The 17,047-nt window shown below is 48.2% G+C and overlaps 1 protein-coding gene across 3 annotated transcripts in view; it reads left to right on the top strand.

Moving 5' to 3' along the window:
• Positions 1-17,047, top strand: part of SRGAP3 (SLIT-ROBO Rho GTPase activating protein 3) — a 242,111-nt gene that overhangs the window by 174,220 nt on the left and 50,844 nt on the right. For all 3 annotated transcript variants that reach the window (XM_012646635.1, XM_012646627.1, XM_012646643.1), the window contains 4 exons: positions 669-770; positions 3,040-3,237; positions 7,189-7,273; positions 15,866-15,893. In XM_012646635.1, the coding sequence (XP_012502089.1) occupies positions 669-770; positions 3,040-3,237; positions 7,189-7,273; positions 15,866-15,893 (413 nt within the window). The remainder of the gene's footprint in view (positions 1-668; positions 771-3,039; positions 3,238-7,188; positions 7,274-15,865; positions 15,894-17,047) is intronic.

Genomic DNA, 17,047 nt, shown 5'->3' with positions numbered 1-17,047 from the left:
GTGGTAAATAACTAGCACTGCCAGCAGAGCCTGCTGTCCGTTCTGGTCCTAGCTGTGTTCCTGGAGGGGTGAGGCACGAAGGCCTGCCGGCAGCCTAGCCCACAGGCAGTAAGAGTCCGGATGGAAAGGTGGAGGGACAGTAGTATTTCTCTGGCTTGCTCCCTCCTCCAGCCCTCGCCAGTCAACTGCTGCGGGAGGCGGAGCTGTGAGAGCGACACCTGGCAGCTGCCTCTCTGCAGCATCGCCCCACGGGGCAGTGGGAGCGTTCTGCTGACCGTTTCCCGTGGGTCCTTCCCATCGGCTTCTCTTAGCTGGTTGCTTTCTTGCCACAACTTCCTGCCTTGAGATTAACCAATTAGGTTTGCTTCATGAGACTATGTTAAAGCTCTTTGGAAACCCTCAAGCGCTGCACAAATGCAGAAGATTATGGCTGAGTCTACACCTGGCAAGGGCAAGAGGGTGGGCTTTGGAGTAGGAAGACCCTGGTTCCCGTCTGGCATTGGTGCCATGGCCATGTATGAGCTGTGTGACCTCGGGCAGGTCACTTAACCTTTCTGAGCCTGTTTCTTTGGCTGTAGAAAGGGATGTTAATGATAGCCTCTGCCCCAGCTCCACATGGGTGAGGAGGGCACTGGGCGGTTGACAGGTGGTGGCTGTCATTTCTGCAGGTGTGCCAGGTCAGTGCCCAGCAGCCCGTCCAGACGGAATTGCTCATGCGGTACCACCAGCTGCAGTCCAGACTGGCCACTCTCAAGATAGAGAATGAGGAGGTGAGTGAGCCCCTCTGCCCTGTAGGGGACTAACTGACAAAGGCTCGGCTTGTCCCGAGGAGTCCGCTCTGGCCACGGAACACATAAGCCATGATGGTTCCTCTGTGAGATGGAATATTACACCAGCGTTAAAGCCACACCCACTAGGGATCTTTAATTGCCTGGAGCAATGCTCACAAGATGTGAAGTTAAAGGAAGACAAAGAGGAAGTGGGACTCTATGTTCAGTATTGTCATAACTAGGGTAAGCTAAGGTGTGTGTCTATGTATCTGTGTATATTCACAGGCATAGAAAAAAGACTGGAGGGAAATACTTCAAAATGTTAACAGTGGTACGTCTGGCTTGTGGGATTATAGGTGGTTTCTGTTTACTTCTTTATGATTATTTTTCTATTTTCTGCCGTTATTTTCTGTATTTATCATCAGATAAAACCGTAGGTGTTCTAAATTACCCAGTGAAATAAACAACCCAGGGCACACCCAACATGCCATGGGTCCTTAGCTGCAAGGAATGGGGCAGTCTTGCCACACCCAGCGTCCCTCCCATGCAGCGGGGTGGCACAGGGTTACTGCTAGGTGGATACCAGTAGAAATACCAGCTGTGGAGGTTCCATTCTGATGTGGACTGAAGAGGCCAGACGGGGCACATCCAGTTCCAACCTGAACACCTCCCTCCAAGGAGAATGTCAGCCAACCGGAGGCTCCTGGAGAAAGGACACCAGGACATGGGAGTGTCACCCGAGGTTGTGGGCAGGTTTATCCTTGAAAGTGCAGTCGTGGGGGGAGGTGGGAAGACGTGGTCCTGGTCTTCCAGTCTCAAGAGGGCTGTCCTGTGCAGAGAGGCCAGGTTTGCTTTGTGTCTCCACAAAGGACAGGCCTAGGACAAATGTGAGACAGATTGTAGCTCAGGATGGTAACGGATCAAAGCAGTCCCCTGGGGGAGGTTATATGGAGACAAATTATATATTTGTTTTTCAAACCTGGCAAGAGACAGGAGATAAACAGAGTGTTTTCTTTCTTTATGCCCTACATCTTCCCCCAGAGGATTTTGAATTGTTTACATGGAGCAGTATATGGATCATAATGTTAATGGCATTTAAATTGGAAATCAGGACCAAAGAAAGGAAAATGAAGCAAATGTTCCTCCGTGTGGGCTGCGAATGGGTGTGCATGGGCTTAGTTCTGAACCTGAGCTTCCCATCAGGCTGTGCTGGAAAGAAAGTCAGATTCGTTTATTCACATACTCACTCAACAAGTATTTATTCAAGTAATACTTATTCAGGTATTTATAGAGCATATATTATGTGCTAAACATTGTTCTAGACAGAGAATAAAAGTCAGGGGTACAGCAACACAGTACCTCTCTCATGGAGGGTGTATTCTATTAAGAAAAGACAGATAAAAATTAAAACACAAAACCAAACCAATCAATAAATGAACGAGTGTGGAAAATATGAGGCAGTGCTAGACAGTAAGTGAAGACATCAGTAGGTAGTGTTTAAGCTGAAGTCTGAATGACAGACAAGAAACAGACTTTGAGTGACAATAATTTTACAACAAATGTAGATGCAGTTTTTCCTGTGACTGTTTTTGAAAAGACCCTCCATCAAAGTGTCTGCTGTTTAGTTCCAATCCAGCAAATGGGTGTTGTGAGGCCAGGGCCAGTGTGCCCTGCTTGTGTAGCCTTGTGGTGGTCCCATGTGACTCCAGGAGAGAGGCTGGCGTCCTAACCAAACAGCGTGTGCCTCAGTGGCTGTATTCCTAGAGTTTCCCTTTGCTTGGCCTGGCTTTTGATAGAAGTGTGGCAGCACGTAGTTGGAGAGTTCGTTCATGGAGGATGGCTGCCCACCCTTGTCCAGGCTTTGTCCCCTCCCCTCTCTGAGTGAGGGAAACTAGAGCATCTCTAGTGTTGTCCCTACTTGAGTGACCGAGGGGGAGCTAGTTTGGGGCCATGTAATCAGGCCAAGAAAAACAAAGCCAGAAACCCAAGTTCCTCCTTCGTTCATTCTTAAGGTCTCTCTGGCAGAAGCAATACGATAAAATGACTTTAGATTGGGCATCCTGGCTTCTCATGCCAGCCAACTGTGCGATGGGCCAGTGACTAATCGCCTTACTCTCCACGTCAGTGTAGTGGGAATGATCGTCTTTGTTCTGCCTGCCTTCTAAAGACTTTATATGGGAGACAAAGCGACAGTTGGGGAAAGGATTTGGAAGTGTCAAAGGCAGTGTGAGAGTACAAGCTTGCTGTTGGCATGCTGTGTTTCCCCCAGGTTAGGAAGACCCTGGATGCCACCATGCAGACCCTGCAGGACATGCTGACCGTGGAGGACTTTGACGTCTCCGATGCCTTCCAACACAGTCGATCCACGGAGTCCGTGAAGTCGGCTGCCTCTGAGACCTACATGAGCAAGGTCAACATTGCCAAAAGGAGAGCCAACCAGCAGGAAACAGAAATGTTTTATTTTACAGTAAGTGGCATCCTGGACCCGGAACCCACTGTCTGCTGAAATGCAGAAAGTGAATTGCCAGTGGATAGCATTGGCACTGGTCTTGGGTGACAGTTACTGAAACTTTTGTCCTCTGGAAAAAACCAAAGAGAGTCTTACTCCATTGAATGAGAGGAAAATGCTAACAGGAGTCAGGTGTCAGGCCCAAGTAACAACCCTAAAGTTGTGAATATGGATTATTGTGTTGAATTGTCTTAAATTTGGGTGTGGGTTTTGGAAACCATACCCTCAGCAATCTAAGCAAATGCTCTTCAGTTGCAAGCTCTTCAAATAAAGTCCCATATTGGTTACCTTCCATTTGGCCAGGAGCCGGGAGGGACAGAGAGAAGGGGAATTGGGGCTTTAGTTCAACATGTGTTTATTGAAAATGGGATATTAATTTTGTAAGGGACTTTAAATGTTCCATCTGATGCTGGATTCTGTCCAGCCATACCCCTGCCAAGAGGTCATCTAGACTCTGCTTGAATGCCCCAGGATTAAAAGCTCCCTCCTTCCCCAGACAGCCTTTTTGTTTGGATTGTGGCTGGCTTTGGGTATTATAATGTTTTCCTTTATGTTTTTTAATCTTCAAAAATCTATCTCTGATCTCCATTCTGTTCTCTGGGGCCACCCAGAGCAAGGCTGATTCTACATGACAGTCTTTCACATGGTTGCAGGGAAGGGGTTTTCATTTCTCCAGGCTAAATGTATCCGATTCAGTCCTGCCTCAGGAGCTTTTGTTTTGAGTGACCTCAGTTTCCTAGCGACTTGTTCCATTTGTTGATGGCTCTTCAAAAGCGAGATTCCCAGCAGTGGTCCGGCCAGCATAGAACAGAGCGAAATGTTCACCCCTGTACACCAGGTACTATGCCCCTATTCATGTGTTCCAAGATCATATTCTCCTTTTTTAAAAAAATTATTTTAAAGCTAAGTTAACATCGGTTAAATCTCCCTTCCCTACATGCTGCCATTACCCAGGCTTCCCTCCCCCTGAGGCTCTGTGGATGATGTCATGGGCAGGTCTTAGGCCTGTCACCAGTTAGGTTTCCTCCTGATGGATTCAGTTCATGGTTCCAGATTGTCAACACCCTGATCCAGTTGTTCAACATACATCTGTCTGTTCAAGCATTGTGTCATCTGCAGATCCAGTGAGCAAGGCTTCTATATCTGCAAGTTTATCAATGAAAAAAGAAAAAAAACTAGTAAATATGCCAGGGCCAAGGCCGAAGACAGAGTTGTTAAAAATATGCAACTAGGCTGATGCAATGAGGCTGATATTGATTGGATTGTGGTCATTTAACCCATCACAGATGCACCAAATTCTAACTTCCAGCTCCGTCTTGTGATAGGCCTTGTCGAATCCCTTGTTGAAAACCAGTAGTTGACCTGCACTGCATTTCTTCCATCAATACCCTTTGAATTTGACCTTGTTGGGAAAGAAAACCAAGCTGAGCTTAACGAATCAGCCCATGCCAATTCCTGACATTCTCCACTTCCATAGGGGGCCCACTGTGTTCACAGAGAGAATTTATGGGTTACAATGATGAGTGAGGCATGCCGTGAATATTAATTCACTTCGGCAGTAGAAGCAAAGAAATCTGGGTGGCAAAATCAGAGACGGGTGTCTGGCCCCTTAAAGTTAAGAAGATTTCTCCAGTATCTGTGACCAAGGGTCATAAGATGTTCCATTTTATCCTTAATACTCAATTTATCAACCCAGTTGGCTACTATACTTTCTCATGACTTGATGTTGTAACATTACTTTAGGTCTTTTTAAGGATATAATATTCCCTTTAATGCAAACACAAATACAATTTGATGGCATTCTTTCTTTTGTGGCTCCCCTGGGTGAAGCTTGGAAGAGGTAGGCAAAGTCCACGGGCCACAGAGCCCTGGTGTGTTTGCACTAACCAGTGGGTAACCCGCCAAGGTGTGAGTTGTGTGTTTGGGGTTAGAACTCCAATTACTGAGGGTGGTGAGGCATGGCGGACAAAATACCTGCTTACTCGTCAGCTCTGCTTTTTACGGTGAATTCTTGGACCCGAGATAAAATGAGATGACAGTATTACTGGAAGCATCCATAGCGAGCCTCTAGGTGAGTGGTTGACCAAACTGAAGTCTGCCTTTGAATCATGTGGGAAGCTTGTTAAAAATGTACGTTCTCAGACCTTCCCAAGATGAGCCCCTGGAATCTGGAGCACTTCTGAGCCTCTGTGGCTCCTCCTCAGCTGTGAAATGAGGGGTCAGTCTCGAGGTAATTCTAGAACAGGAATAATCTGCCCACAGTCACGCAATGAGCGACTGCAGCTCTGAGCTTCTGTTTCCTTCTGGGCAGAACAGGCCTGGAGCTGCTTCCCTATTTGCCATCCAAGACTGTGGTGAGGCTCAAACGTGCGTGTTTGAAAACTGTCGAGTGCCCTACAGATACAAAGGGAGTGACTCTTAACAGCCGAGGGCCAGGGCCTAGGAGCTGAGGACCGTGGAGATGGAGAGAGGACGCCACAAGCTCCCACCAGCCCAGTCATTCCAGAAACCCACCGATGGGCCAGTGTGAGGTGCCTCCCATCTTACCTGTGTATATGTCAGTCCCCACCCCACGGCCTTTCCCCTGCAACTGTCTTCAACAGAAAGATGCTGGTGTCAGAGACTCTTCCCTACTGTTGAATTGGGGCTGTCCCAGCGTCCGAGGCTCGCTCCTCTCTGCCCCTGTTTGCGTGTGCTGGCTGGGGCACTGGAGTCGATTTCTTTGTGAGAAACTAGCTGGTAGATTTGGGGCAGTCCCATCTGTCCCCTGGACTTCATTCACTCTCGGAGCTTCTGCAATTGCTGTTCCCTCTGCTTGCAAAGCTCCTTCCCACGCTCTTCAGGCCTTGGCTCAAATGTCCACTTCGCAGTGAGTTCTTGGATTTCTAGTCCACTGTTTCTGCTTTGTTTTCATCCATAGCATTCACCACTGTCTTGCAAAGTGGTATTTTATTTACTTTTTTGGTTCATTTCTTCTCTGTCCCCACCTTGGTATATAAGCCCCATGAGAGCAGGGCTCCAGCCGAATTTCTCAGCGTCTGCTCTAAGCCAGGCACGACCTTAGGCACCGGGGCTCCAGAAATGCGTGACTGTGGGTCCCACTGTCCGGCAGCTCGCAGGGCAGCAAAGGCAGGCCCGGCCGGCTGTGGCACTGTGTGCGGGGGACGGGGCATAGTGAGGAAAGCTGGTAGCCGTGTGGTGGTGGGGCTGATGCCCAGGCCCGGTTCTGGGTAGGTGGATGTGTTTCTGCCAGGCACGGTTCTCCGTCGCTTGGCGCTGCTCTAAGGCAAGGCCCTGAACTAGAAGGCGGGCTGAAGCTAGCCTGGCCCATGAGTGACTTTCCGTGGGACCTTAGGGAGATCACTTCCCTGTGCCGGTTTCACTTGTCTCATCTGTACAAGGAAGAAAATCGTATCACCCGATGCAGTTTGGGTTATTTTAACAGGACTGCGTCTCAGGGACCGCACAGCCCTTCCTCCTTCAGAGCGGGGCCGGATGAAAGAAAGACTTGTTCCTCTCTGGCAGGTCCGATAGAGCTCTCTGGCCTCAGCTGTGCGCCCCCGGGACGGCTCCCATTTGCGTTGCTCTTGGCGCAGAAGCACAGCCAGGCTTTGACGACCAAAGAAGCCCTTTGCGTGTGCAGCCCTTACCTGACGAACGCAGCTCTCACAGCTCCCGTCCTTCCCGGGCTTTCTGTGTGTTCCCAAACCTTGACCCGAAAGGCCTGGAGCCCTCGAGGGCTTGGTGGCCACATGGCAGGGCTGGTATCTGCATGGAGGAGGCCTTTCTTTTCCTGAGCCTGCGTCCCTGAGGGTGACGTGATCTCCCTTTGGTCTCCCTGTCCCAGGGGCAGAGATCCCAGTACTTTGCCCCGCAGTCTGTAACTCCCCTGTGCCTCGTGTCTTACAGAAATTTAAAGAATACGTGAATGGCAGTAACCTCATCACCAAGCTGCAGGCCAAGCATGACCTACTCAAGCAGACCCTGGGCGAAGGTGAGTGGGGGGCAGAGGCCGGCCCGGGGCTGTGCTCCCTGCTGGGTTTTCTTGTGGCACCTCAAGTCGTTGAGCTATTTGAGCTTGAGACACTGGGCACTTGGCAGAATGAATCCTGGTCCTGGACCCCCTACCAGGACTGGGCAGGCCGGGAAAATCCCCTTGGTACAGATGTTGAGAGGGGTCTGGTCTGGCTGCAGAAAACGGAGGGCAGCCACCGACCTTAGCTCGGGTGGGGGTGAGTCCAAGGCAAAGTGATGGAGGGACCTTGCTCAGGAAGTGGGAATTGATGTATTGAGGTTTTTCAGCAGATACTGTTTGCTGGGAAAATACTGGAGTGCCTGGCCAGGGTTCTAGGTCCAGAGAAGGAAAATCCATATGTGTAAGGAGGCTTTTGGCCTTGAGGGCCCTGGAGAGTAAGCTTAAAACCACCCAAAGCCTTCCAGTGACAGTTGGAATAAAATCCCAAGCTGATCTCATGGCACATGAAGCCGTAAGTCACTTGTCTTCTGGCTGCTTCCCTGATCTCATCTACCATTCACCCCTCCCTAACTGTGCTCCAGCCGTGCTGAGCAAATTTCTGCCCTTCAAAACTCACCAAGCTTATTCCTGCCCCAGGGCCTTTGTATCTGCGTGTATAACCACAACCCAAATCAGGGAATGGAGCATTTCATTCACCCTCAGAAACTCCCTTGTGCCCCTTTGCAGTCAGTCCCCCCGTTCTCTACCCCAAACAACCACTGATCTGGTTTCTATCACCACGGATTAGTTTTCTGTGCTCTAGCCGGTAAGAGCTGGGGAACTTCGGGGGTGCTGGAAATAAATGTTCTATGTCCTGATTTGGGTGGGCGTTATACATGGGGGTATACATTTGTCAAGACTCATTGAATAGGGGGTCGAGGTGGGGAAGAGTTAGTTGCAATGAGCTTCCCCCTCAGCCTGCTAAATTCTACCCAATCCTGACATTCGGTATTGGGTCTGGGTGTGAGGAGGGGCTAGGAGCGTGGGCAGCAAAGAGGGAAGAGAAACAGCAGGGATGGCGGGGAGAGGGAAGAGACAGGGGGTCCAAGAGAGGAGCTCGGGGTGTGTGTGATGTGGGCAGCTTCCAAGACCAGCATTACAGAGGAGGATTGGTTTTGACAGGGATGGGGCTGGCGGCTGTTTCTCATGAGCCATGTAACAAAAGACAGGCCAGATAAGTTGGTGGCTACTTGTATTTTTGAAATCAGATGCCCTGAATTTAGGAAACTAGATGTTCTTTTAAAAAATAAGATCCTGGATGAGTCCTCTGACTGGGAGGAGAAAGCGCTTCCCTCTGGCTCCTCTGTGAGTGCTGCCAGGTGTGGCCTTTTATTACTGTCCTTTCCTGGATGGCCTTACCGAAATCTTAACAATGACAATAATACTTAGTTCTGGTTGACAAAACTTCCCGGTCCGTTTGGTCCTCCAAGATTACTTAGCCTTCAACCACACTTTGCTCTAAGACTGATTGACCAGTCCCTCTTCTGAGTTTTGAGCTGATTATCAACAAAAAACTCCAGGAAAACGCAGCTTCAGATTGACGGGGGCAGCTAAGAAAGAGCCACCAAGAAGGCTCCCTCTAATCCTGTGTTTAGTAATCTAGAAAAGCCCACCGGGCTTCCTTAGACGGCTGGGATGGGTCTTGATAGACTGGTCAATTCTACAGAAGTCTTTTTTTTAATAAACGTTTTATTTTAAAATAGTTTTAGATTTATAGAAACGTTGGAAAGATAGTACAGAGTTCCCATATACTCCACACCTAGCTTCCCTTATTATTAACAACTCACATCAGTATGGTATATTTGTCGCCATTAATGAATATCAGTACATTATTATTACTTGAAATTAATAGATTACTGCATGACTGAAAACACGGAAGATGAACAAATTGAGAATGCATCTCTAGTCATTTTTGTATATCCTCTGTAGGATGAAAGGGGAGAATTTGCACTAACTTAATTGATAAAGCTCTTGCCCATTGGGGAAAGGGGGAGTGGAGAAATTCAACAGGCCAAAGGTAGCTTGGACTCTTAGCTAATTCATTCTTCTGCGTGTCTACGGATGATTCGCCTCTACGTGGGCATTTCGATGCTTCTGTTCAGTAGAATTCTCTTTTAAAAGTAGGATAGGGTTACATCTGCATCAGTGGCCTTTTTATGTCATCTGAGGGCTATTTTGTATTGGGAGGGATGACCTGGAAATTTTGAAAACAGATGAGAAATATGGGGATGATGGAATATTTCAGCTGAAGACATACAGGCCTTTTTTCTTTTTGATGAAATGAAGTACGTCTAGCGCCTTAGTTTCTCTCAAGTACAGTAGTCCCTCCCTTACTTGTGGTTTCACTTTCGGCAGTTTTAGTTACCTGTAGTCAACCGCAGTCCGAAAGTATTAAATGGAAAATTCCAGAAATAAGTCTTAGTTTTAAATTGCATGCCATGCTGAGTAGCGTGATGAAATCTCTTTCTCGTTCCACCCTTGACGGGACATGACTCCGCCCTTTGTCCAGAGTGTCCACGCCGTCTGTGCCCCCCGCCCATCAGTCGCTTAGAAGCCGTCTTGGTTATCAGATCGAAAAAACATAGCGTATATAGGATTTGGTACTATCCACAGTTTTAGGCACCAGTGGGGTTCTTGGAACATATGCCCCATAGGTAAGGGGACTACTGTACTCTTTTGACAGCATGGCCCAAAGAAACTACAAGTTAGAGAAACACAGGGTCTTTTGGGTCACCTTTACTTAGGAGTGAATTTTTGAACGTGATTGACCCTAGACACAGGAGTCTTTTTCCCCAGACACACAAAGCTTCTAGGTGCTCTGCAAAGTGGCATACCTTGTTACAGATGATGTCACTGGCACATCTTGGGAGCAAGATCTGCCCTTGCCTGTTGCTTTGTTGTTTTATTGGCCAGAGAATTCTTGGTTTATCATTGTCTCTGAGTCTTAGATATAAGACATTTTTATTGCTCTGAGGTTTGGGTAGTCTGTAAGCTCCAGGGTTTACACCCAAGATGCAAGCAGTTTTTCAATTTAGTAAAGTCCCTCAAGGATGAATCACTGGTGCATTGCCCACAAAAGGGATGGGACATGACCTTTTCAGGCCGAGATTTAATAGCCTATTACGGAGCAAAACGGCCACCAGGACCAGACAGTCTGACCTTCTAGAATACGACTGAGCCACCAGCTATAAATTTTTTTTTTAATCCCAGCAGGTCTCAGGGGGTAAAGGAGAGGGCATTTTTTGATTTCTGTTGTTTGTTAGAAGTTGAGACACCATATTCCTAAAGATGTTGGTAATGGGATTCTTGAGGGCTAGGATGTGAGTGTGAGGCTGATGAATAATATATAAGATTCCACACCAGAGGGAAGTCTGCCTTGAGTGTGTTCTGCCATTCCACTCCACATCCTAAACCCTTTGATTCCTACCTGCCCCCTCCTCCCTCCTCACCCCCATCTGTCCATCCATCTATCTAAAAGCACAGACACTGTGCTTAGCCAGGCCTGGGGAGACAGCGACAGATAAGGGTCCCTGCTCTCACAGGGAATAGAGACCTCAAAGGGTAATAAATTGCTAAGTAAAGAATTATAGTTGTGATATGTGTTGTGAACGAAAAATTTGGGCAGAGATAGAGAACAATTTTGTATGTGGGGTTGGGCGGGGGAGACCTGCTTTAGATGAGGTGATCATGGAGGACTCTTAGGGGAGGTGATGTTTCAGCTGAGACTGAAGGATGAGAAGGTGACAGCCACCTTGGAAACTGGGGAAAGTGTGCCGGGCAGAGGACAGCATTTGCAAAGGCGGGAGAGGATGTGGTGAGTCTGAAGAACTAAAGGAAGGGTGGTGTAACTGGACCATAGCGCATCCATAGAAGAGTGGACAGTTTGGGAACCTAGAGGAGGGAGCAGGAAACACCTTCTGAAGGTCCAGTCTGTAGGGAGGAGTCACAAAAGACGGTGGCCCTAAGGGAAATGATGCACTTGGCAGTCAGCCCTCTCACCCCCCACATCCCCAGCCCATTGCCTGGCCCCTTTCATGGGTTGCCATCGGCTCTGACAGCAGGTCCTGGGTCCACATGAAAATTTCACCTAAACTGGTGTCTGGTAGGAATTTGCCTCAGACCCAAGACATATGATCAAACTAAGCAGAACAAATTTGCCTGTTTTACCAAACTTTTCTCCGTTTTTGCTTCAGTCTTTGGCTCTAATCCAACTAACTGCAGTCACCCTTGTTACTGCTTGTGGCTTTGGTCAGGAATTAAGGAATTGTCTGTTGATTTGCTCCAAATTCTATTTTCAGATCCTGGGTTACTCTCTTCCTCCCCTCATTGCTCCCCTAGCCCCATGATGCTTTGTCTTCTGTAGAGAAAACAAAAGCTCGATTCTTTCTTTTCAAAGTCCCTAATTATTAATGCTGGATGGGATGATAGAGCCTAGAGCCGTGCTGTCCGCTCTGGTGGCCCTAGCTGCATGTGGCTGTTGGACACTTCAGGCATGGCTAGTGTGAACTGAGATGTGCAAAACGAACACCGGATTTTGAGGATTTAAAAAAGAATATAAAATATCCTATTAATTTTTTATATCTATGCATATTGAAGTGATAACAGTTTTTATTATATATTAGGTTAAGTATAGTATAGTATTAAAATTAACCTCACCTATTTTTTTACTTTTTGGAATGTGGCTACTAGAAATAGTGGCTTGCATTAAATTTCTGTTCCACAGCATTGGTCCAGAGGGTCTGAACTAGGAATAGTTCTGTCTTTCTAGGAGTGTCAGGAAATGCAGGGTGGGCGCATTTTTGGATGTCACAATGATGAGGGAACAAATACTACTGGCATTTGGTGAGTGAGGTCCAGGGATGTGGGCATCTGCAATGCACTAGATAGGCAATGAAGAGTTTAAACTGAGAATATTGAGGCTCAAAGAAAGGAAGTGTTAATAGCTTGTCCAAGCTCACACAGTGAGTTGGTAAAAGAATTAACATTAGGACTTAGATCTCAGCATTTTCAGTACAGTTTTGGAAGGGGAAGGAAAATATATTGTTTAATCTCTTCATTTTGATCACCACATCCCTGCCCAGGGAGCTGTCCTCTAAGGCAGCAGTCCCCCAACCTTTTTGGCACCAGGGACTGGTTTTATGGAAGACAATTTTTCCACGGACCCGGGGTGGGGGTCAGGGGAAGGAGGCAGAGTTCAGGCCGTGGTGAGAGCGACGGGGAGCGGCTGTAAATACAGATGAAGCTTCACTTGCTAGCCAGCCACTCGCCTCCTGCTGTTCAGCCCAGTTCCTAACAGGCCACCGACTGGTACCGGTCCACAGCTCAGGGGTTGGGGACCACATCTCTAAGACACTGTGTCCCTGAAGCCCAGAAGGAGAGGATGCTATTAGAAGGCAAGTGCCACCTTTAGGGAGTCCCTGGGTCTTAGGCAAATTCCGTTGGGGAGATCCATTCTCTCTCACGCTGTGTTTGTGTAGGTGGAACCAGATTCCCCAGGCAAAACTCGGATTTGAAGTTGGACAACCTGGATTATAATCCAAACTCTTCACTTGGCAAGGACTTGGGAAAGTCACTTCATCTCTCCAAGTCCGTTTGCTCACGTATTGTGACAGGGATGACACCCTGTGTAGTTGTGCTTATGACACTATTGCATGATCTGCTTATTCACTATTAGAATAATTTGGCACTAAGCTTCTTGCAGGTAGGGGACTTGTTCATTCATTTATTCATTCAATAAATATTTAGTGAGTACATACTTTGTGCCAAACACTGTCTAAGCCCTTGGTGTTATAGCAGTTTTAAGAACAGACAAGATTCTTTCTGTCATAGAACATAGTGGAGATAGACTGGCAGTAGACAAGTAATCAGTAATAAGCATGAAAAATATTAATGATAAGCTGTATGTAGAAAGAATTTAAATAGAGAAATGTGATATAAACAAATATCTACTTTAGATTGAGGAAGCTTTTCTCTGGACACAGCTTTTAAGCTGAGACCAAAAGACAAGGAAAAGCCAGCCATGCAACTGTCAAGGGCAAAAGAATTCTAGGCAGCAAATGCAAAGGCCTGTTTGATGACCACGCAGAAGGGCTTTGGGTCTGGAGCACAGCGTGCAAAGGAGAAAGTAGCCCAAGAGCATGAAGTGATATCTCGAAGGGTCCGCTCAAATCTCAAAGGGCTTTATAAAACAGAGTAAGAGGTTTGGATTTTATCCCGAGTGTGATGGGAGATTATTGGAGGGTTCTAAGCAAGGGAAAGACATGATGCGATTTACAGCTTAAAGAGAGGGCCGGGCGCAGTGGCTCACGCCTGTAATCCCAGCACTTTGGGAGGCTGGGGTGGGAGGACTGCTTGAGACCAGGAGTTTGAGACCAGCCTGGGCAACATAGTGAGACTCTGTTTCTACAAAAAAATAAAAAATAAAATAAAGAGATTACTTTGACTTATAAGTCAAGACTGGATTGTAGTGGAACAGGAAAATCAGTTAAAAAGAAAGTGATCCAGGCAAAAGGTGAGGGTGGCCTGGACTACGAAGGTAGTGTTGAGATGGAGGGAAGTGGATAGGTTTAAGGTTTGAAGGAAAGAGAGTGTTTAAGGATAATGCTTAGACTTCTGTCTTAAATAAGTGGATAGGTGGTGGTCCATTTATTGAGATATTGAAAACTTTTGAAGGTTTGAGCCATGGAAAAAAGAGTGCTTTGGGGAACATGCAGGGTTTGAGATACCAAGAGGGCAACTGGTGGTGAATAGCTAAGGAAAATGTGGTCTGTCTATACAGTGGAATGTTATTCGGCCATACGTAGAAATGAATTACTGAGTCATGGCATATGGATAAACCTCAAAAACATTATGCTAAGTGAAAGAAACCAGATGCGAAGGACCACATATTGTGTAGTTCCATTTATATGCCATGTCTTGACTCGACAAATCTGCAGAGACAGAGAGTCAATCAGGGTTGCCAGGGGCTAGAGGTGAGAATAGGAAGTGATCGTAAATGGGCACAAGGGATGTTTTCCTGGGGATGGGAATGTTCTCAAACTGAATTCTGGTGAGGGTTGCATAACTTTGAATATTTACTAAAAATCATTGAAATATACACTTCAAATGGGTGAATTTTAGGATATATACATTATATCTCAAAAATGCTATTTTTTTAAAAAAAAGAGCAATGCATGTGAGTCTGGAATTCCGGGGAAGGGGAAGAGCTGCATAGAAGAGTCAGGAGTCCCAGTAAGCACTTGAGATCTCTTAGAGAGGTGAATGGAAAAGGCAAGGAGCCCCAGGTTGCATCCTGGGGCATTCTAACATGTAGAGAGAGAGAGGAGTCTGGGCAGATGAGGAGTCAGCAAGAGAAACTGAGGACCAGCCTGCAGGGCAGGAAGGACACCTGGGTCGTGTGGAGTCATGAAAATCAAGGGGAGAAAGCTTTAAGAAGGGAGGGGTGAGCGGAATGGTGCTGAGAGGTCAGAGAAGGTAAAGGCAGAGAAGACCATGGGATTCAGCCACAGGGAGATCACTGTTGACCTTCAGTGTTGACCTTAACATTCCCAGTCTCAGCCCAGAGGTGAGGACAGCAGCCTAACTGCAGTGGAGCGAGCAGAGCAGAGAACCGGAGGGGAGGAAGCAAGAGTACTTGTAGACAGCTCCTTCAGGGAGTTTGAGAGAGAGCACAGAAATGGTTATATAGAGGGAGAAATGGTGTCAAGAGAAGGGTTAAAAGCTAGGTCATGCATCTCTGGAGCATGTTTACATGCTGTTGGAAACGGTCCAGAAGAGAGGAGATTGGTGGTGCTAGAGAGAGGGGAGACCCTTGCAGAAACTGAGGTCCTGAGGAGGGCAGAGGGGATGGAACCCAGAGCAGGAGGAGGAGGAGGTCTGGGCTTTGGCAGAACCAGATGCTTCTCCAGAGAGCCAGGAGAGGAGGCGGGAGTGGACAGGGGAGCGTGGGTGGGTGGGTCTCCTGGAAGAACGCAGATGGAGAACCCGTCTTCCTGATTTCCTCTTCCCGCGAAGGAAGTGAAAAGATCTTGGGCTGAGAATAAAGGTTGGAGGGAGAGTAGCAGGGGGACGTGCAACAAGAAGGCGCCCATAGCTGGTACCCTTCAGTGCCAGGCATGTGACAGGGGCTCACTGAGTCTTGGCCGACATTAAACAATGCAGGAGTTCTTGAACTTTTTGGTAGGCATAGGAGGGATCACCTGGGGTGGTTGTTAAAATGCAGATTCCTGGGTTCTTATCTCAGAGATTCTGATTTAGGAGACCCACGAGAGAGCCAAGAAATCTGCATTTTTCACCAGAGCCCCAGATATTTCTGATGCAAGGAGTCAGCAGCCTGTAATTTGAGAATCACCGAAAATATGTATGTGAATAACGTGTGTGAACACAGCTCTTAAAATAGGAGGCTTTTAATAAAGAATTAGTAAGTTCTTTTCAACAGGCGATACCTTAGGCATAATTAGATTTCACATTTCATAAATAACTAAGACCAGTTGTGTTTTGTTTTTAGAAAAAGATGGATGTTCTCTGATTTAAAAAAAGCAATTAAATATCCATGTATACTTTTCTTTCCAGGGGAGAGAGCAGAATGCGGCACCACCAGGTGAGAGTGGGACAATCTTGTTTTCTTTCACCCGTAGCCTGAGGTCGGGGGCGGGATGAGGTGGGGTGGGAGTGCGGTGGGGAGTGCAGACACTGCTGAGAGCTAGGGAGGGCTGGATGCTGTTCACCAGTGTCCCCGCGGGCTGGTGCGGGGATGCAGAGGGAAGGCACAGTAGCTGACGCGGCTGCTCGGCTCCGTGCAGCATTAGATGGCGAGGCCACGCCCCCCCAGCTTGCGAGGGGGAGGGGCGCTTTCGGAGCTGCTCAGAGGCGGGGGGCATCTCCCCTTTGCGCTGTACATCGGGTGGGACGGTAACTTCTGTTTCAGAGTGGCTGAGGGCAGCCAGGAGAGGCCAGAGGCCGTGCGGTGGCTGCTGACCGCTCTCCCCACCTGCTACGTGGCTGCTGAGCAAACGGCCCCGCGGAGGCCGGGGGCCGCCCGGGTCTGGCTGGCGTTGCGCGCGGCTGGGCATACGCATGCGCACAGGCACACAGGCGTGCGCAGACACCCGCGCCGCCCACACCTTGCTCGGACCTCACGGGCTCTTGGGTGGGCCACTTCTGCTTTCTCTCCAGCTTGTTCAACGTCCCCCTTCGCGCTTTTCCCTGAGCAGACCGGAGCCAGTGAACACTTTCCACTCAGCAGCTGATAGCCGAGGGGCTGACTTTCCTCCCCTTTGAGAGAGTTCAGATCCCTAGGCAGCTGTGTCTGCATCCAGATTGTTCCATAGAGCCCATTCCTTTCTGAGTTCCCTGCAAGAGCTGTCGGGCTGCCCAGCTGGAATACAGCCCGTGGCCCACAGGCCTGCCCCTTCCTCTCCTGTGGCAGTTGAGAGCTACTTTTTGCCTCACTTTCTGCGCCCAGTGACCTGAGGGCATTTTTTCCTTTCCCACAAATCCATCTCAGTGGCTCAGATTCCTGGAAAGCTGTCTATTTGGCAATAGCAAAGACGAACCCTCAACTCTCTCTTGCTCCCTGGGAAGGGAGTAGGGAGGGCAGAGGCTTGGAAAGCGCTGCGATTTTCAGTTTCCTGAGCCCAGGGTGAGGAAACGGAGGGCTCTCCAGAGGTTCAGCCTGTGCAGCTGTTCCTCCGGGCCGGCACAATTTGGAAACGTTAGGGTGATTCGCGCCAGGCGAGACCCTCCCACTACATG

Source organism: Propithecus coquereli, unplaced genomic scaffold (assembly GCF_000956105.1).
Source record: "Propithecus coquereli isolate 6110/MARCELLA unplaced genomic scaffold, Pcoq_1.0 Scaffold107, whole genome shotgun sequence".
Taxonomy (NCBI): domain Eukaryota; kingdom Metazoa; phylum Chordata; class Mammalia; order Primates; family Indriidae; genus Propithecus; species Propithecus coquereli.
The sequence above is the reverse complement of the archived record's forward strand: the minus strand, read 5'-3'. Positions and strand labels throughout refer to the sequence as shown.